General features: G+C 37.8%; 1 protein-coding gene across 3 annotated transcripts; it reads right to left on the bottom strand.

Annotated features, from left to right (window-relative positions):
- Nucleotides 1-5,325: 5,325 nt before the first annotated feature.
- Nucleotides 5,326-20,306, bottom strand: LOC139967908 (N-acetylneuraminate-9-phosphate synthase-like). 3 transcript variants are annotated; one of them, XM_071972111.1, is made up of 8 exons: nt 20,143-20,306; nt 17,482-17,631; nt 16,797-17,012; nt 15,967-16,119; nt 14,024-14,125; nt 11,606-11,765; nt 10,016-10,122; nt 5,326-8,572 (listed from the first exon to the last, which is right to left on the bottom strand). In XM_071972111.1, the coding sequence occupies exons 2-8, from the start codon at nt 17,611-17,613 to the stop codon at nt 8,387-8,389; spliced, it is 1,056 nt and encodes a 351-aa protein (XP_071828212.1). In that variant the 5' UTR covers nt 17,614-17,631; nt 20,143-20,306; the 3' UTR covers nt 5,326-8,386. The 3 variants fall into 3 exon arrangements, with proteins under 3 accessions (XP_071828212.1, XP_071828213.1, XP_071828214.1); XM_071972112.1 differs by lacking the exon at nt 20,143-20,306 and adding an exon at nt 20,022-20,039; XM_071972113.1 differs by lacking the exons at nt 5,326-8,572; nt 10,016-10,122 and adding an exon at nt 10,536-10,659.
- Between the last annotated feature and the right edge of the window lie 1,056 nt (nt 20,307-21,362).

Here is a 21,362-nt window from a genome sequence, read left to right as displayed (position 1 = left end):
TATAATTCTAGATGTGAACATTAGTATTTACCAAACTAGTCGCCCAAACAAGAATCTTTGTATAGAGGAATTCTTTTTTTTAAATTTAAGTTTGAAATAAACGTTGAAAATTATATTTACCACAAAACAACAAATTAAGAAGAATAAGAACAAATTTAATTTGTAGCTCTAGTAGTAGCTCTAGTTTGATGTTTAGTTTAATTTCTTGTATTACGTGTCAATTTGGTATATAACAACTTTGTTAATTTGGGATTCATTTTAGTAATCGAACTACCATGTATACCATGTACTATTGTGTTATTTGCACTGGCATTATCATTGCCATTCGTTAACACCGTCTTAAACGGTATATGCAATGAGAAGAGAGTTGTTAGATATCTTTGCTATGCATGCCAGCCGGAAAATAAGAACGGTATAGTTAATTAAGGTGCTAGCCTGACAGGCAATAGTTTATTTCCTGTCCCTAACGAGATCTGTTTTATTTAACGTTTCCTATTTTGAAGGGTTGAAACCATCTCCTTACTTATGGTAGTAGATCACAGTGGGTGGCCATTTCGATACCATCATAGTATATTTTCTTCAAAAGCTGTACTTACCTATAACAATCTTCGAATCTTTGTGATTTATCACTGAAATGGTTTGGGATACATTTGGATTGTTTCCTAAGCTGTAAAATGTCTCTGTATTTATTGCATTATCTAAATGCAACGTTTTCTAGAATTTTAGAAACCTAAAGGTAGAAACAAAGACATTTGACAATGTCTTACAACTTTGTTAACTTAAAGTTATCTATAGTCACCGGAATATCCCTTGTGGTACAGCTTTGTATATTTAAAGCTCCTTATTAAATAAGAAGTTGTTGAACATGAAATGTATAGGACATAACACACGTAGTGATGAACTATTTTGATGTCCGGGCACGGAGCTGAAAAGCCGACTAAAATTGCTGAAGACGAAGACGAAAATCCGTAATAACACACACTGACGAAAGTCCGTAGTAAAGTAATAATACAACTTGTATTTACAGAGATATTTACACCGTTCGTCACAAAAAAAAAATACGAAAAACAAAATAACTGTTAGAATGATTCCCTCTGAACACTATCGAAACACACTAATAAAAATACTCGAAATCATATAAACGTAGGTCGTAAATGGTGATATTTACTGACTCGTAAAATACCGTGTTGGCTTGTATAGGTCTTCAACACCCGAAAACTTAAAAATACCTTTATATGGAAGGCCAAATGAGCAGCTCTGCCACTACAACTATGGTGCAGCATATGGAATGTAAGAGAATAACGAGCTTACTTACAGGTATTAGTGAACACCTTAATGAACACAATCATGTGTCAATGTATGTTTGACGTCAACCAACCATTCTCTTACCCTTGTGGGAGGCTGTTTTTTCTGTTCAGATTATTTTGCATTATGATGGACAAATTTATCAACTGAGTAGTTTCCAGTACTCACGAAAACCTTCCAAAATGTGTGCGTTGCCTGTCTACCTCTCCTTTTTCGAACTACCAATCTTCTATTGTCTGTTTTATTTCAATTAAAATTTCTAATTAACCCGCCTGCAGAAGCCATGCCTTGCATGGTTCTGAAATTTTGTTTTTACAAAAGTAAGGTTAAAAATGAGAAACCTTCTATGGTAAAATTGATTTAAAGACTTTTTATTTAAAAGAAACAAAAGTTTATGTATCAAACTAATTGAAAGCGAAATGCTTTTGATATCAGATGGCATAAGTGGAAATCTTTATTTGAAGTTTAATGATTTATTTGTTGTCGATAATATTGACTATTGGTCATAAAGTATTATGAATTTGTACATTGTTTGGACTCTTGTTGGAATGATAATAAAAAAAAATATAAAAAAAATGCCTTGCACGGCTCGAATCAGGAGTTTTCATGCTGACCATTAAATGGACAAATCCGGCTAAGGGACAGAAATGGAAGAGCTGGAAGAGTTGAAATATGTTAATTGTGACGACGGATGGGATTTAGCAGATGCTGATGTAGTTTGCTGTCAACAATGTTTCTCCGGAGCTGTAAAGGTCTTTAGTGAGGCTTACTATGGTATGGTATGAGCAGGAGATATACACTTAGAAGAAGTAGAATGCAGTGGATCAGAAGACGTCATCTTCGAGTGTTTGTATACATCCCAACATGACTGTATTCATTATGAAGACGCAAGCGTCAGCTGTAATTGTAAGTTATCAAATACTACAGAATTGTTATGACTTTCTTTCAGTAATGGAGATCGAGAGGTGTCCGCTCACAGTATGACTTCAATATACTTTATATGTTATTTTAAACACAATCTTTCCGTTTTTCTGAACCTGAATGTGCTCAGATTGTACCGAGTTATTTCACGTATTATTCTATAGTTTGTAACATGCATACTGGCCGGAATTCCAAACGTTTATTCTTGCTATCGTATTTTTTGTTCAATATATTTCTATCAGATTTGACATGATGGACAAATTCGACTTCGAGGTGGCAACGAGAGGGCTGGCAATAGTGGATATTTTCCTTGTACTGTTTGTGATAATTGTTGGAACATGGCAGATGCACATATAAGTGTGTCTCCAGTTTGGCTCTACTGGAGCTGATGATGCCCTCACGTCGGTGTTTTTCTAGGAGTGGAACAGGATCAGGGGGTAGGAGCGAGGGGGGGGGGGGGCACGTGCCACCCCCACTTTATAGGAAGCGCGTATCACGTCCAATTCTGGCTGAGCTTCATAACATGCTGTTCGTGCAACAACAAGTTATGACGAATCATAGAAAGGATAAGAACTACGTTGTAGTCGTCTTTGTGCATACGGTTCGTGGCCATGAGGTAGGAGCCGGAGGGAGGGGGTTTTATTTCCAAAACAGCAAGTGTGCCCTACTGGCAAATAAAATGTGCCCCTTTGATGGAGAACTGTCTTTTGGATATCTTAAGCCTTTGTTAATTTAATATTTTATTTTAATTATTTATTTTTAGTCTGTACATGCTATTTTTAAAATGGCATCCCATATCTTTTTTTTTTGTAGCACGGTTAACAATAAACAATCTCAATAAATAGTATTGATAGCATACTAACACATTGGCCGGTGTGTATAGGTTTATAGCATAACGAATGGTGGTTGTGAAATGAGAAAGTGCCCCTCTGATGTTGTGCCAGCCCCAGGGGCGTATCCAGGGGGCGCGCGCCCCCCTATTGGCCGTCACCAAAAAAAAAAAAAAAAAAATTGATGACGACCTTTATGTGAGATGTCGGTGATCGCTCAACCCCCCCCCCCTCCCGTATGCTTTATTTTTTGTTTGCCAAAAAAAGGTTCTGGCGAAGTTCGGCGGCATAATAGTTTTAGAAACATAGATGCTAATTGTGTTTGTATTATCACTATAAACACTAAGTGACATGACAGCCATACTAAATTGTGTATTTTGTGTCCATATTTACTGGAAATGTTGCTTATTATTAAGGTCGAAAAATGGATCACATATGGCCATGGGCGGCGATCCTGGGGGGGGGGGGAAGGGGGGATATATCCCCCCATGAAAATGGGTGGAGAGGATGTAATACACCATATCCCTCCCACCAAATGCCAGGGATAAGAATATTTTCATGCCTACATTTATGCATCATCGTTAATGTACGGCTCTTTTTTAGCTTCATTTCTCGCCTACCATAAACGCAGTGCGATCTTTTCAAATAAAGCGTCTTTATAAAGCAAGAATAGTTGACTGTAGGCTTCATTGGCCCTATAACAACAAAATGTATTATTGCGCCCACGGTATTGATATAGTACATATATGCACCCTCATAGTATTCATATAGGCCCTATAGTAGGCCTACACACGTACATGTTCCCTCGAACAGCTGAGAATCTCATGTTATCAGGGTAATGCTTAATACACGTTTCACCTGAATGCCCTAGCAATCGGTACCTAGTAATGTAACTATGTGTAATTGTGTATTGCATGTGTATAGGCCTATAATAGCCTGCATGAGGTCATTTTCTTCATCGAATAATATAAGAGCTCTCGAACATTCTAACGTTGCGCCTGAAACAAGATTGACAGGGGCAATTTTCCCAAAATAACACCCGAAATTACAAAAAAAAAGTATTTTGGATCCTGATTATGAGATATTTCGGACATGACATCCCTATTTTAAAGTTGGGTATATGCCGCTTGGAAACCTCGGGAAGTGCCGTTTCCGGCCATCTAGAGGGTTTGTTAATCCCAGAATTTTCTTGTACGCTTCGCGCCAACTCATGGTGGCGCTACGCTTAGATAGTCAACAAGGTCATATCCCCCCCCCCCCACTCGGAAGTACGGATCGCCGCCCATGCATATGGCACCATTTTGCATTTCAGCCCTTCTTCGAAAGCAAAAATTGTCCACCCCCCTTAGACCCATCCCCCAGGACGGCGATCATTCATGCCTGACGCCCCCCTATTGGAAAATCCTGGATACGCCCCTGCAGCCCCCTCTACTTTATGGAAGCTTCCTACCCCCCCCCCCCGAACAGGATATATACACATTGCTGACACAGAGGTGCTCCGGCGACAAAACGTCATTACTTGTCGGTAGTCACAACTCCTTCACAACTGCAGCCATGCAGGCGAAGCAGTTGTAAGCTGTAACGATGCTGGCACGTCCATTGAAGTTGTTTTCAACTTTATATGACAATGTTTGTTACCATTATGGATTGTTCAGTGGCGTAGGAAGGTACTTTTGAGTGGGGGGGGGGCTGAAGACTGATAGCCGGCCTGGTGGAGGGGTCTAAGGGGAGGGGGTATTTTTTTGCATTTCCAGGTGGCCTCAGATGCAATTTGGTGCAATATAGCACACTTCAACACCCACTCCATTTTGTAAACTTAATTTTGTATTTTCTCCTGGTCTTAGATGCAATTTGGTGCTCAAAATGAGATTTTTTTTCTCATTTGGAAATGAAAAAGGGGTTTTCTGACTTTCGAACCGGGGGGCGGAATGATACTTCCGCCCCTCCACATTTTTCACTGGGGGGGCTGGCGCCCCCAGCCCCCCCGGTTCCTACGCCCTTGGGATTGTTTTTTGATAATTTACACTACCTTTTATCTGCCAATTTCATTTCTCTTTGTCCGTCGCATTTTGCAATGTCCTAAACATTTTGCAATGTCCTAAACATTTTCAATGTCCTTTCCAATGTTACCATTACCATCACACTTGCGTTCGTTTTACAGCACTCTTATAAGATGAGAAGGCTAAATTTCATCTACAAAACGGAAATCGAACTGCTGGGCAAGTTGAGGTGTTTTATATAAATCAAACTAGACAAAAGGACATCAATATTGAGATTTGATAAGAAATGAATTTATATTGCAGAGAAAGAAGAAACAAACAAAATGTACTTATAAGAAAAAAGCACCTGATAAAAAAAAAGGAAATATTAGCTATTGCTATAGAACTACTCGTCAGCCGAAGACTGCTGATCTTCTTCGAATGATATCAGGTGGGTTATTGTCTTTATGAAAAGAAATTAGTCAGATGTCATACTTTGAAGAAATTTGCCCCTAGACTGACCCCGGTCACGAAAACTAACGGTTATTTCACCCCAACTCATTCTTTCAGCGACAGCTCCCCCTTTACATCTGGACTGTGAGACCATGACAGTGAAATGAAACACTTTGACTAAAACAACACAATATTGATATTTTCTTTAAGAAAAGTCACCCAGAACAGAGTCTGGGTACGAAAAAACCGAACAGTTAAATCCACTCGTAACTCCGGGCCCCTTGCAAAGAGATCGAAACCATGTCACCATGACGGTATTATGTTAGGTGAAGTATCATGAATTTCTTGGAAAGGGAAATAGATAAAATATATGACTATATGGTTAATAGATATCGGCCTGAGGCTTAAGTCTTACTCTTATATGTTGACTAGTCTAATGGAGATAGGCTTTGAGAAAATTTGGGACAGAACTGTAAAGTACAGCATTGTTACCAACGCAGTATTCTGCATCTGGGACGCAATCTTTTAGCCAAGGACTGCAAAACCTTCAAATTGGTTCCGTCGGGCATACATTTTGGAGGAAACAAACCACAAGTACACACACTCACAGTTAGGCCTATGGAATACATAACAATTTTTCACAACGCATTCCTTTCTTTCTTTTCCAAAAAAACCACAACTTGTTCCCAAAAGAAACCAAAATTCCAATCTTTTGTACAGATGATTGAATTTGTTTGAATACAAATAAATCATAACCATCAACCGCAAGTACAGAGTAAACAACATTTCCATTACAGAGATTTTCATGCTAAATATAGTCGTTGGTAGTTTCCAAATTTCCTGTGAGTTGATTGGCTAATAGCCCTTACCATTGTCTGCAAACATTCTTGCATTTGTAGTGCACAATGAACACAGGATGTTGTTGTTTAAATGCAACAGCTTGTAACTAGTCTACCGCCTAACTTCTAGAATTGGACAATAACTTTTATCGTTGTATACTTAGTTACAGCTTTCATGATTTGATTTATTTGTGCACACTATACACATATCATCACTATAGGCCCCCGTTGCGCACAAGCAAATGTTTGTCGGGGGTCATTAAAACTGTGCGTTCCTGTAGAGGTCTTTTAAAGTGCATGTTTTCATTGCAGGACTGTAGGGACGCAAGTTTAGATAAAACATTAACATATGACTATGGTTATCGGTTGTTGAGCAATCATCTGTGTATCTAAAGTACAGAGACAATATGCAGAAAGTACACCAACACCTTCCTCTAACTGGATCATACCATAAATACACACACTGGCGAAAAAATGATCTATGTTAATCGATTTGGAGATTTAATAACAATATTGTTTTTCCAATTATGCAAAGGATCAGGTGAGGAGGGGTTCGTTAATCTTGAATTATGAGTCTTTTCCATAGTATCTGTAAATGGTGCAAACAACATGCTGCTGTGAAACATGCAGGGATGTGCCCACGCTGGGCGGCACCGCCCAGCACTAAAAATTACCGCCCAGCACTGTCTTAAAAATCGTGAATCCCGCCCAGCACTATTTTCATCTAAAATCCCGACATTCCTAACAATATATTCAACATAAATTGGGCCTAGCCTATGCCAAAATCATACAGACTAATAATGCATCAGTTTACACATGCGAGAAACATTACTTACGGCTCTCAATCGGTCCCTTGTAAAATCTCTTTGAAACAAACTAATAACTTTTACCAGGTAGGCTACGTAATATATTTCACTAAAAAAAATTTAAAAATGTCAATTGTTAGCAAAACTAGTACTTGTGTATGTGCTTAAAAAGCTACACAAGTGCCAGCATTTGGCATCTGAGCACTTTCAAAAATCCTAGGCACATCCCTGAACATGGTAAATATAGTTCATTCATGAATATTCATACTGCCCATTTAACAGCCTTTCCAATCTTTAAATTTAACATGAAGGGGTATTAAATGACTTCATTATTTGATAACATGATATCTTTATCATATAATCCTTTAATAACCGGAGAAAAATGAAAAACAATACTGGCTTATAAATGCAAGTTCTGATTTTCATCATAACTGTCATCTACATAACGCTTTACTTTTACCATGGAAATATTTGTAACAATTTAATAACATGGAGCATAAAAATCTGAATACATACCAGATAGTGAGACTTGGGAGAGTCTGATCAGATCTAAAATAAATCTTTTGGAGCAGGAAAAAGCTGATAATTTGTGACTACCATTACTTGAAATCACTGCTTTGTGCTTTAATACACCATTGCTAAAAATAACACGGTTTTAGCCTGCATGTAAGACTTACTGTAGTACCATTCCATCGTGGTTACCCTCATTGACTTTAAGTGCAGTGGTTCAAAGTCAGCACTCAAAAGCGAGACTACCTAGGTTGGCGGAAAGCCGATTAAAGCAGCACAAGACGAAATCTGTTAGTAAAATACAAGATTCTGACTACATTTGTGATCTCAAGTAACATTTTTTATACTGCAACAAGAAAGTTTTAAGGACAACTGTCTGAATTATTTGTCGGTACCATGCTGTTGATGTGACGCCAAGATGATGGTTATCTTCTGAGTTATTAGAAATTTTAAAACAATACATTTTCATATATTGACCTGGAATAAGGAGCTGATTTCGTCAGCAAAATTTAGGATTAAGTACCAAATTTAAGATTAAGGATAAATTTCAGCATATTTTTATAGTGCAATTCCTGAAAATTAAGAAACATATCAAAAGCCAAACCAAATCATTCTTATCAGAACGATGATATAGCAACACAAAGACTCTGAGAAAAGTGGATGGATCTGTTTAACAGAAATTAATTTTGTAAATCAATGAAACATCATTCAAGTCATATCAAGAATACAATGGCTGAGTATTGTTACACAACATCACCCTCTCTTATACTGTCATCAAAATCGATTGCCCGAGTGGCACGCATGCCAATGAGGCTGGATATAGTTTCTGGAGCGATACCCTTGGGTTCAGCCACTTTGACGGCTAGCATGTCTGCAGAAATTTCAGCACCGGATGGAATGTCTCTAGCAGCTACCAAACTCTTCCCCAACTGAAAAAGAAAACAAAAGATGAAAAATTCACCTGAAATTGAATCTAGAACCTTTATCAGAGCAAAGGTTTTGTTTTGACTGCACTGTTGTTTCTTGCCAAATATCCATATAAGCACATATCACAACTTCTCTCTCGATCGACCAGTTTTGCCAAACTCTTACATACGTGTTGATTTTCCGCTTATTGAGATGTAGATGAGACTAACGTGTACACTTTAACAATTGAAAACGAGACAACATCAGATGTTATACAGAGTTTGTGGATTTGGATTACTCACTCCACTTCATATGTCTCTTTATCTGATATGTCAACGTGATATTTGCATATTTTTGCATGTTTTGTTAAGGACATTGATCTGTAGTCAAATAAACACTTCTATGTATCATGCATACCTCCACACTGTCTGCTCCCCCAACCCCCCACCCCTGGCCCCATGGTCACCATCTACCCCAGGGACTTCAGACACATTGCTAATCAATGTACCACTCAGCATATTGTCTCTAAAGTTATTGCCAAGAGGTCATACTCAACAATGTTCTGAATGTATATCTTACGGGTAACAAATGTTCTTGAATGACCATTGCTCCATAGTTCTGTAGATGATTTCTGTACAAAGTGAACAAGTTAATAACGTCTGCCCCAGAAGACTGTACAAATGGCAAAAGGACCACCCAGTTCACCAAACTCTAGTTTTACGGTGGAATTCTGAACAAACAACCCAAAATTATGATGTTATGACGATATAAACTTGTACTGTGGGAAATGTTTACAAAACTTCTGAGTCCAGACTGTCACATCTTCAGGTAATGCATTCTGTTGAGTACTCAGATAATGTTCTACAAATTCCTCACATTGCACATAAGTTGTTGTCCAGCATTAAGTTCTTATTCATATCTGATCAGGGAATTCACTTTCATTCAGAGATGTTAGATGATGGACTACATAAATCTACACATTTGATAAGACCTAATATGCTCATAGCATAGGAGAACATTGATAGTTCTGGTTTGCTCTCCTGCAGAGTTTTTATCTTTTTCTGCTATCAGAACCTTCTCAAAAGGTTTGCTCAATTGCTACCCAAATGAGATATGGCGCAATAGTTACAAACTCAGCAACATTTAAAATAAAATGTGGTCAAATTGTTAAACACCCCCCTTAAACATCCTCCTAGAGGTTATAAAGACAAGCCTAATGCATTGTAGTGAGCCAAGAGGGAAATCTGGTACCCCATTGGTAATACTGTACATTGGAAGCCTAGGCCTTTGTCAAAACACATTGAGAAAGATTTATACATTGTTTTTTCTCTTCACCCCCCCCTTTTTCTTATGTTTTGTATATGTTTTACCAATTGCTCAAGTTTATTCACTTATAACTAGAGTATGTACAATAGTCTACTTTTAATTATTTATTGTGACGCAAAAGTAACAAGTAGCTCACTAACCTTGTTGAAAGTTGGTAATTCACAAGCCCTCATTTCTTTAAAAGTGCCCCCAAGAGCCTTTTCTAAGGTCCTTATTTGGGTGACAAGATCTTTCAGCTCATCCGGCTCTGAATAACAGAAGAGATAAACCTGCTAATCTCAAAATGATGTATTGAATTCGGACTCTGCATTCGTGCAAAATAAAACTGCTTAAAAAAATCTTTACAAATAATCATATTGTAAGAGAAGTACTTACTCAAAACAAGATTAATAAAGTCTGTGTGTCGTTCACCGGTTTTATACCCAGATTTTATTTTAATTAAGCTTTGAATCTAAGAACGTGTGTCGTTCACCGGTTTTATACCCAGATTTTATTTTAATTAAGCTTTGAATCTTAAGCTTAAGCTTTAAACCTGCTAATCTCAAAATGATGTATTGAATTCGGACTCTGCATTCGTGCAAAATAAAACTGCTTAAAAAAATCTTTACAAATAATCATATTGTAAGAGAAGTACTTACTCAAAACAAGATTAATAAAGTCTGTGTGTCGTTCACCAGTTTTATACCCAGATTTTATTTTAATTAAGCTTTGAATCTAAGAACGGAATTGTCACCTATGCGACTGTAACCTTGGACTCTAGTTTCATCTACTCTGTCTTCCATCCCTATGAGAAGCGAAGATTACATAGCTTTAAGATACAGTAATAAGTATGCACACTTCACTTGAAGAACGTTGCTTCAGTAATATCGAACACGAAGAAAATAATACGACCCTCTTTGGCTATAACATCTACACTAGAAGAACGTTGCTTCAGTAATATCGAACAAGAAGAAAATGATACAACCCTCTTTGGCTATAGCATCTACAAGGCAACGGATAAATGGGTTTACTATGAAACAAGCATCGTTAAGTAATTATTCAAACGAGCATTGTTGAGTAATTAATCTTCTCAACTTTGCTTCCTTTATAACTGTCGCAAAGATATTGTCAAACTTAAGCTACTGTAGCCAGTCAAATATGAATGCAATTTTCAGAACAAATTATTTCACTTTGCTAAGGTTAAGAAATACATCTCCAAATACAAATGTTTTGGTATATATGTGTTGAACATTTTCATATGTTTTCTTCTTTACAAGGAAACACATTCCTGACCTAAAATCAGCATTTTGAGTTTGACTGGCAGACAACAATGGGTTTATCAAACCTAAGAAGCATTGCTTAAAATAACAGTCATTCATTCATCAAACCAATTACTCTCTACTATACTTTTTTACTTTTCAAGATATGAATGTTATTTGGCGAGGGGTTAATTTTTCTACTTGGGTTCTTCTTTTTTCATTACCTGGAATTTTTTTTGGTTCAGAACTACATATACAAAATCGAAATAGGAAAGCTGAAAAACATTCCTTTCTTTGTAACATTTGATGTGAAAGTTGACAACTAAACCTTATCAACTGTTTTGCTATTAATATCCAGTATTTCAAAAATTATCTGGAACATCCCGGACATCCTGGACTTAACTCTAAAAGCCGGTTAAAACGGTTCAAATATGGAGAAACATTTAACATAAGTGACCACTAAAAGGAAATAAAGACTCCTTTTGCACCTACCAAGTGAGGCCTCATGGTCACTACCTTTCCATGTTTTGTCCATGGTGATGTGCCGCTCAACTACTTTGGCACCAAGTGCTATAGCTCCAAGCGTGATGGTTGTTCCACTCTCATGCCCTGAGTAGCCTATAGGGATATCTGGGAATTCCTTCTGGTAAGCCTTCATTGTGGTAAAAAAACAAGATAAAAGTTGCATGGTAATACTATTAATTGGTTTTCAAATTATTTTCTGTATAACAATTAGGATGTTTGTGTTGCCATACATTTCAGTGGTCTACTAAAGAAGAAAGAAAAGAGAATCCTGTCTTTTCTCTATAAAGTTGCATGAATGATTTGATTAATAGAAATACACATCATGCCAGATGATCACTTGTTGACTTGAAAAGCAAATCTTGATGGTAGTTATTAAGCATTAAGAGTTAATCATCCCAGAACTAGCATTTCATTTCATGTGGAACATGTCAATCAAAAACTGTTTTTAGAATCCCCCTGGTGGTTAGTAATTTTGCAACATTAAATAAGAAACCAATTACATGTTAGGTATAACAGAAACATTTTTTAAGTGTTTAATTCAGAGAGGGCAAGCAAGAAACAAACGATGACTTTCTCAAGATTCCAAAAAGAATTACAGTCCTTTGAAAAAGGAATTAAACATATTTGCACATTTAGTGATGTAGCTCAATGCACGACACAGTTGCACTACCTCTTTAACAGACCATCACAAATCTGCAAGATACATCTGAACAGCAACTGCTGTTTGCGTAAACCATACTTAAGGTACATTCAGTGCTGATAGTCGACTCTTCCTTTTATAGTCGATTTATCGCATAGCTCTTCTCGCGATTACTGGGTTTCAGTTATGACGTCATCACTGTAATTTTTTTGCCATTGCAGAAATACAGTAAAAATAAATCTTTCTCCATGGTCTTTTATGTGTTCTTTCGCGACTGACTTAACGTGTGGTGTCTAAACCATGTTAAAACAGCTAGCAAACAAAAACTGTGAACAACTTTCAATCTACGCTTCTTAAAATCCTTCATAGTAAATTTAAAAACTTTCGAATCAATCTATGAGGCTACTACAAAAACTAGCACTAATAAAAGCAATCGTGTAAACAATAAATAGATGTAACACCTTGTAGCATTGTTACGATTAGTATGCAATAGTTTTCTGTAAATCTAGGACGTTTAACGTTCTAGGCTAGACTCTAGCCTAGCACGATAGCAGGCACATATTTTGCACATTGACTTTAAACTACACCTCAATCTACTCATTCGATCAGACATCTGATAAATGTAAACCAGGCCAGTGATGAAGTAATTGTGAACATGTTTGCAGAAAAGGCAATCGTAAAAGATTAATAACTAATGAATTTGCAATTACGTGCAATGATCAAACATTGCTAGGGCTCAATGTTGAACTGCAAAACAAGCATATTACTGACAAGTAAACCTGAATCTACTCAGAGCAGGTGCTTGCCGATATTTAACACAGCACAGTGCTAGTGTAGCATTATGAGAACTTGTATACTTTTGCGATATTTGCTGTCAAACTGCCATTAGGGTTGTGTTTGACAGGTTAGGCTATTTTCAAAAGCAGATTATGTGTAGTGCTAGCTTGTAGTCGAGAAATCGCAACTTAGGTTTTGAGCGCGATTAATCAAACTTTCAAAGTGTGATCGTGACTACTGGCGATTAATACGATTACGACTATCAGCACTAATGTGCATAAAGTCAGAATTTAGACATTTGAATACAATTATCTAACTTAGCCAGTACATTGCAAAATGGTGACCAGCCGTCAACTACTGTACTTCAACTTTCCTTGTTGATTTGCCTGAGATCTCTCTAATAGACTGAGGAGTGTGGAGAACAGCCACGGAACTTTGAATGTAATGTAGGTTAAGGCAGCATGTTGCATTGTGTAGTAACTTCTTGACCTTTTGTCAAAGCCATGTATTATCCACACATATAAATGTACACTGCTCACTCTACAGTAACTAAGAGATCTGAATGCTCACAACGGCTCCACTCCTTCCAATTAGAATTTAAACCAGATATAGACACCTAAGACTGTATGAGTTTCAATTTAACATATCATCTTTCCACTTGCAACCACGTGGAATGTCTAATGTTAACATTTCTGGGATATACTTTTGCTGTAATAAAATAAACAGCATACTACAGTATGTGATGTGGCACCTGAACTTTCATGTAGATACAGGTGGAGTATGAATAACAACAGGTTGGCAATGAAGTCAATCAAAGCATTTTCTATAACTTTCATGCAGCATGCAAACGAAAAGTTTTTGCATGGCATACAAACATGGGGATGGACAAATTGCCTTTTAAATAATTATCCAGTATCCTTAAACACTCCAGATGAAGTAAACAATGAAGCCACTGTGTTTGGACTCACCTCTATAACCCTTAAATGGACATCTTCTGGGTTCAGAGGATAGGCACTTGTACACTGAAGGAAGCAAAAGTCAGCACCTTTGTCCTTCAAAATCTTGTAAACCTGACAAAAGAAAAGAAATATAAAACAGATAATAAAAACGAAAGACAATAGAAGAGTTGCAAGATATTCCTTCATCAGTATCTGTACTAGACAGACAGAGCCTTTCCCCCTTACAGTAGCAGTTCAAGTTTGCTATTAAAACTGTACACAACAGTTTTGTTCGTATGATGATTGGTTGGTGTTTGTCTTGGTCGTCCAAATTTTCTTCCACAGTGAGATGATACAGGAAAAATTTACCTCCTTGTTTCAATAATAATGACTACCTACCCAGGGAATACTTTAATCTAATCAAAAACAGCATAATTATATGCAAACACCTACACCTGTGCAAAGATATCTAGCAGTATTTGTACAGAGTAGAGCACAATATAGTTTCATGACTTAATTAATGTTTTTAGTGGTATTTTTTTAGTGGTATATGAAAAAATTAATTTTTTCATCGCCACAGTCCTAGTTTGGGTATTTTTCATCCTATGATTCAGGAGAAGTGAATTGTTGAACCTCTCACCAACTTAATCTAATCTATTTTGAACAGTGGAGAACGATGAGCACTACATCGCAGCACTTCGTTTTGGAGGCTGCAGGGACGCTATCATTAGTAAGCTACACTCTAGCCAGGAAAGTTCAAATTTCTAAAAGTATAATAGCGATTTAGATGGAAATTTCTTGGTGAAGTTGCAAGTTAGCAATCTTTCAAAGAGTTAAAATGTGTCAGAATTCCCTAACTCGTTTTTCTTTATAATATGTTGTTCAGATATTTGTTATTTGAGAGATTTTTGTTAATCACAGCCGTGCACCACTTCCAAGAAGTATGAGCAGCACTGGTGGACGCGAGGTCTGTGCACATTCCTGTGTATCGTTTCAAGGCCAAGCTTAGAGTGAGATCTGATCGATTCTGACCAATGTGCCACACTGACGTCACTGTAAGTCAGTGTTAGAATCAAATTTTCTGGCAGGACAGGCCAACATTTCAAGCACTCTATCACAGAAAAGAAAATTTCATCACAGGGCAAGGCTTAGGGTGATACAAAGACAAAAAATGATATGACCGGCAGGACTGGATCCCATTTCCACTCAAAAATGCCTTTAAAGATAACAGTCAACACTGAGTGACGTTCTTGACCAGCAATCTGCTGATAAATTGGTTCATGATTTGGTCACTTCTGGTACAGATTACTGCAAAAGTGTGCTGTTCGGTGTCCCAGCCTGTGAAATCAGCAAACTACAACTCATTGCTGGAAAACATGATCCGATTACTACAGTGCTGACTGTACTGCATTGGCTGCCAATTCAGCAGCGAATCATATAAAAAATATTATGCTCCCTATTTAAAATTGTACATGGCTCGGCGGCGACCTACAGTACAGTACTTAAGTGAACTATTGACATGGCGTTCTTCACTCAAAAGCCCCGGCCATTCACGAACCATTGACTAAAGTTTGATGGTGATAGGGCGTTTCATATTTTTGCGCATTGTCAATAGAAAGCCCCTGCCGTCTGCACTTCATCTTTGACTGAACTTGAGTTTTTAATCTGTATTAACCATGATGATATAAGTTTCATTTAATAATTGATTTATCTTTTCTGATTTTGCTTCAATGGCTAATTTATTCCTTGCATTACTCTTATGTATTTAATATTTGTACTTCTTCAGATTGAAATCTAGTCCAATCTAAAGTGCTTTGAGATATTCTGTTGTGTAAGGCACTCTTTAATATATATTATTATTATTATTATTGTATGGGACTATCCACAGTATACATTCTTCATTTTACAGTTGAGAATTTTATGAGGGTTTGGGTTGGGAGTGGGAGGGAGGGATGCAGGAGCGGTCGTGTTACCTTTTTCATTGTATCCATCGACTGCATGCCAGAGGACACTACCATTGGACGGCCTTTCTCTGCTGTCTTAGCGATGTAAGGAAGATTATTGGTGTCACCAGATCCGACTTTGAAGAAAGGCACTCCAAGATCATGAAGAAAGTCAACAGCTTTCTGAAAAGGAAAGTGTACACAGTAACATTTCATGTTTAGCTGTCAGTTAGTTACACTGAATGGACAGTTCTACTTTGGGGTATTCATTGTGGACAACCATAAATGTAAAGTAACACATGATGTAATCACTTGGGACACTCTCTGATCTATATAGATCTTTCATTGTAGTTTGGTCTTTTGGACAACCATCGTGATTGTGTGAAATTATGAATGACTTTCCAGCAAGTCAGCCAAATTTTCAACAACATTAAGGCAGCTCTAGGAGACCCACACAATAATTGAAAACCAAACATCCTATGTTTGACACACTGAGTTTTTCACAGTCTAACTGTCTGATGTAGTTTGAAAAAGATGCAAAACCCAAATGTCAGAGTTGCCCCTATTCTGGACTTAGACTGGTTCCATGGTAGCTGTTTTAAAACATCTGTGAGTCAGTTTAATCGAGAAGGCCAATGGGAGGGGGCCCTCCAGTCGTGAACAAAATGTACAGACGGAGAAGCCCTATCTGCTGAATTACTGGACTACAGTCTACATTGGTCAATGCTGTCATAGCTATGAATTTCAACACTACTGTATATACTGTACCCCCAGCATCTTGTCAAGTGTACACTGTTCAATGGTCAAACTAAAGCTCCCTTTATAACAGTTCATTGAAAACAAAGGTCCCAAATTCACACCTCATCCATTCCAGATGCAGTAAAATAAATCCCTATCTGGTTAGCGTAATCTTGCAGCTCTTTGTATTGGTCGTGGCTGAATTCTAGAAACTCCTTATGTTCTCCATAGGTCTTCCCCCACGAGTTCTTAGATGTGTAGGGTCTGGCCAAGGCGGATTTGTTGAATTTATAGCTCAGCTCACTCTTCTGAAATTTCGCGCAGTCTGCTCCGGCGTCCTGCAAGTAGGAGAGAAAGGTTGACGATCTACTGTAGCTTAGACCAAAATATTTGGCAAAGATTGACTTAAATAATGGAAGACTTCATTTAACGAACCAAATATCAGTTTGAATTTGCACATTATATTGACCTGATTTTGTTCTCAACATATAGCACAGTAAAGTGCAGCCCAAATTTTGAAAATCAAAAATGAATAATCTGAAATTGTACCAGTCAATGATCCGTCTCATAAATCCAGCTAAAAGTGGAATAAAATTCAATTTCAATTCAATTTATCTTACATTTATTTTAATTAATAATCAAAAAGTGTGCAACATACATGTAGGTTAGTAATAGGTATGTATATATACTGCAACAGATTGTACCAACAGTCCACCAACAAGTGGTACACCTACCAAATGAAATCGGAGGGCTTTCACATTCAGCACCTACTTCTGGGAAAAATGAACAGGGAAACAAAATGCTCACCTTTGCAACTTTTATCAGATCTTTTGCAATTTTCATGTCACCCTGATGGTTCTGTCCAATCTCTGCTATGATGAAACATGGATGGTTCCCTCCAATCTTCCTATCTGGGGCAATCTCGAATTCCAAAGGCATCCTGTTGGTTTACTAGATCTGTTGATAAACCGTATTAAAAAGGTTTTTCAGTTAGTTTTGTGTTTAGGTATCCTGGATCATGCAATAGGCTGGATGTGGAGCCTATGTCTCACAGTGTGTAGAATTGAAATGATCATTCACAGAAAATTTACTTCTTAGCTATTCTGTAAGTTTTGCTTTTCATTGGTTGCAATCAACTTTCAAGAAATTTATGCTATGAAAGGGTTGGAAAACTTTGCCAACCAGCGAATTTAGGTTTGAACATTAGAATTCAGTCCTCGACTCCTCGCAGAAATTTACCATACAAAAAGTTGATAAAAATACAGAGTAAAAGTAGAAAAAAGATAAGAACCGCTGACATGTGCTATAAACAATGACCGAGTCTGTCACAGAATGTTACATAGGCCTAGACTATAACGTAGGTTAAGTAGGGAAAAAAAGGATCATGAAGGACATTCAAGTCTCTATCAAGGACCCAATAGGAGAGCCAAAAACACAAAAAATCAGATCTGATTATAATGCTTAAAGTGCTTGTGCAAGACATTCTTAAACCCATTCACCCTACTTACAAACTAGTACAACTTTCTCAGGCAAATCTATCCATTCATTCACAACCCTATCAGAAAAAAGTTATGCCGAATATTAATCCTACTTTGTATCTTCTGGAGTTTAAGACAATGACCTCTGGTAGAACTACTATAATTAGCAAACATGAAAAATTCAGTGACGGTTAAATTGTCAAAACCATACACAATCTTGAAAACCTGAATCAAGCCACCTTGAACCTCCTAAGCTCCAGAGTGATGAGATTCAGCAGTTTATGATATGGAACACCCTTTAAGGATCTAATCATGCTATAGCCCTCCTCTGGACCTTCTCAAGTACTTCCTTATCCTTAGCAATATATGTGTTTCAAGCCTGCACAGCATACTCCAGATGAGTCCTAACCAACTGATTATAAAGCCTAACCACTGCTGTATGTCCTCTTTCAGAAAACTGTTCAGTCTCTCTTGATCATACAGTACTGTACCTAAAACCATTTTCCCTCTTTTAGCAGCTTCGAGACAATGTTTTAGAAGGTTGCGGAGATGAGTCAATGTAGATACCTACTGTAGGTCTCTTTCAACAAAGACCTCCTGCAACTCCTCACCATTAAGAGTGTAGGTATACTTTTGGTTACTACTACCAATATGCATCACCTTGCATTTTTCAATATTAAAATGCATTTGCCATCCCTGAAACCAAGAAAAATCCTTATCCAAATCCATCTGAAATTTCTCATAATCGCTTTTGTAAGAGACCTCAGAATACAGGTTGGTGTCATCAGCAAACTTCTTGGCTGTACACAAAATATCTGTCAATGTTATTTATATAGGCAACAAACAACAAGGGACCCAAAACAGACCCCTGTGTAACCCCACTAGTAATGTCCTGCAAAGAAGAAGCAGAGCCACCCTATGTTTCCTATTACCGAGCCAATTCTCGATCCAAGACACTAAATTCCCATTGACACCCATACTCTTCAGCCTAAGTAGAAGAGGCTGGTAGGGAACTTTATCAAAGGCCTTCTGGAATCCAGGAACACAACATCTACAGACTTCTGCCTATTTTAGTGAGCTTGTTACATCTTCGATTAGCCTATAAGCTCAAGAAGTGGTGCGACAAGACCTTTTTGACAAAAACCATGTTGAGACTCTGATCAAAGACTAACTACTGAAGTGACCGTAGTCCTTTCAACAATAGACTCACATGACCTTACAAACAATACTAATGAGACTAACAGGCCTGTAATTACAGGGACTTATCACCCATCTTGGAAGTTGAGGTAATATTAGCACATCTCCAGTCCTGAGGCCCTTAACCTTCATTCATAAATTTACTAAAAACCAATGAGATTGGAGAGCAGAAATGGTTTGCAAAAGTCTTCAACAGGCCCAGTAGCTTTAGAAAACGTTTTGGGTGCCGTTTTTTTACATGTGTTTGTCTGTGTTGTAAACTTAAGTTATTTCAACTTTGCAATTGTTAGGCTACAGTATGTAGGCTAGGGTAAAGACAGAACCTTTATTTTTTATTTAGAATAAGATACTTAAAATTGATATCGTTACAGCGATCTTATTACCCTACGTAATGTTTTCATAAATATTAAAATAATCAACACAAACTTTAGAGAGAAGAAGGTAGCAGCAGAAACTAGGTAGGCCTAGGGCATAATTTACCCAATGCCTCCCTCCCCCATGAGAGTACTGAGAACCATAGGCTAGTACTTGCCTACTACTAATTCTAAGCCTAAATGCAGTCTGGTTAGGTTAGCCTTACTAACTTGTGCCCTCTGATGGGCATGATCAGTTAGTGCGAATCAGCTAAGCTGAACAGATGTCCCCAATTTGCGGGTACTGTCCCGGACTTGCCTTGGCCTATGTCCACATTGGAGGCTGGCCTAAGCTTAACGTTAGGCTATTGCCCAATGCGACAAACAAATCACATTTTCCAGAAACGTAAGAACTTTTAACACTAAGAATATAGACTTACACGATGATTGAAAGTGTGCCACGTAGCTACCGATTTCGATCTACAGGCCGTAATACACCTTGTTGTCGATAAATAAATACAGCAGCTTTCGTTTGTGTACCTACAGCCTGCCAGTGTGCAAGATCAGAGTACTTGCACTAATTTAGTATTGTAGCGATCGGTAACACCTGCTTACTAGCATCGAATTTAAAACGGGGAACATGTATGGAACGCCAAAAGTATCCTTGGGGAAAGGTGGGGTATAACGGAATCTTGAGTTACAACGGACCCCTCTCAGTATATTCAAAGTACAATCCCACCATCTGATCTTCTAATCCGCTCCGATGTACTCTGAATATGTGCATTGCCTTGCAAGACTTTAAATGGCCTATATATATATCTCTCAGTGAGAATTTGACAGAATCAAACATCTTCCCCTACGAGGCTACGCCAATGCTCAGTAGTTGCACATGGCGCACAAAATTGTGTTGAATTTCTGGACTTGGGCTGTTGCATAACAGCTACATTAAAACAAGGAGGCGGTATACCTTGTTCCCAGATTGCACTGAGAACAGGAGTTATTTACGTGTGACTATATTTATATATCATAGTCGCATATCCTGCTGCAGTTGAGTAGAAAGTCCCAAATAACATATTTTGACTTAAAGGTTGTGAAGACTCGCGCACAAAGAAACGTCTCATGCTGGTAATCTGACCAGCTAGTTTTGGATGAGGTGTAACAGAAGTGTTAAACACCACCATCGATCCCAGAAAATACAGACACAGCTTGCTACCGTCGGCAATTAGACACTAGTGTACAGTCGATACAAACAGCTACGGTCAATACCCACAACACAGTGTACATAGCAGCGTGGACATCTCAGGTCTAGATAAAAGATAACAAGGTATCACGTTTCATTACTCTCATCATTTTGTAACGACAAGACGAAAACGTCATTTGCAAGCAACGGAAAGTTAACTTTTTCATGGCCGGGCACGCGGTTTGTGGCGAGTCTTCAATGCCTTTAATGTCACTTGGCTCTTGACTCGAATGAAGGCAACTTGAACAACGAACAAGTCCAACTTGCTAGGGACTCCAGCTGAGTCCAGGACGGTATATTAATGAATGAGAAGTGCCTGTTCTGTCATAAGAAAATATCCTTTTCCCTTTTTGTAGACTAAGTGAGAAAGTGCCCCTTTGTTATTTGAAATGAAAATTGCCCTATTGTCGGAGAAAATTC

This window comes from Apostichopus japonicus, chromosome 5, assembly GCF_037975245.1.
Source record: "Apostichopus japonicus isolate 1M-3 chromosome 5, ASM3797524v1, whole genome shotgun sequence".
Classification (NCBI taxonomy): Eukaryota; Metazoa; Echinodermata; class Holothuroidea; order Aspidochirotida; family Stichopodidae; genus Apostichopus; species Apostichopus japonicus.
This window is presented reverse-complemented; position numbering and strand designations above follow the sequence as displayed.

Coding starts and splice junctions, on each gene's coding strand:
- LOC139967908 (XM_071972111.1), bottom strand. CDS start 17,613: ATGCCTTTGGAATTCGAGATTGCCCCAGATAGGAAGATTGGAGGGAAC. Junction 11,766..14,023: donor TCCATTTAAGGGTTATAGAG/GTGAGTCCAAAC, acceptor ACCACAATGAAG/GCTTACCAGAAGGAATTCCC. Junction 8,573..10,015: donor AATTACCAACTTTCAACAAG/GTTAGTGAGCTA, acceptor TTTCTTTTTCAG/TTGGGGAAGAGTTTGGTAGC.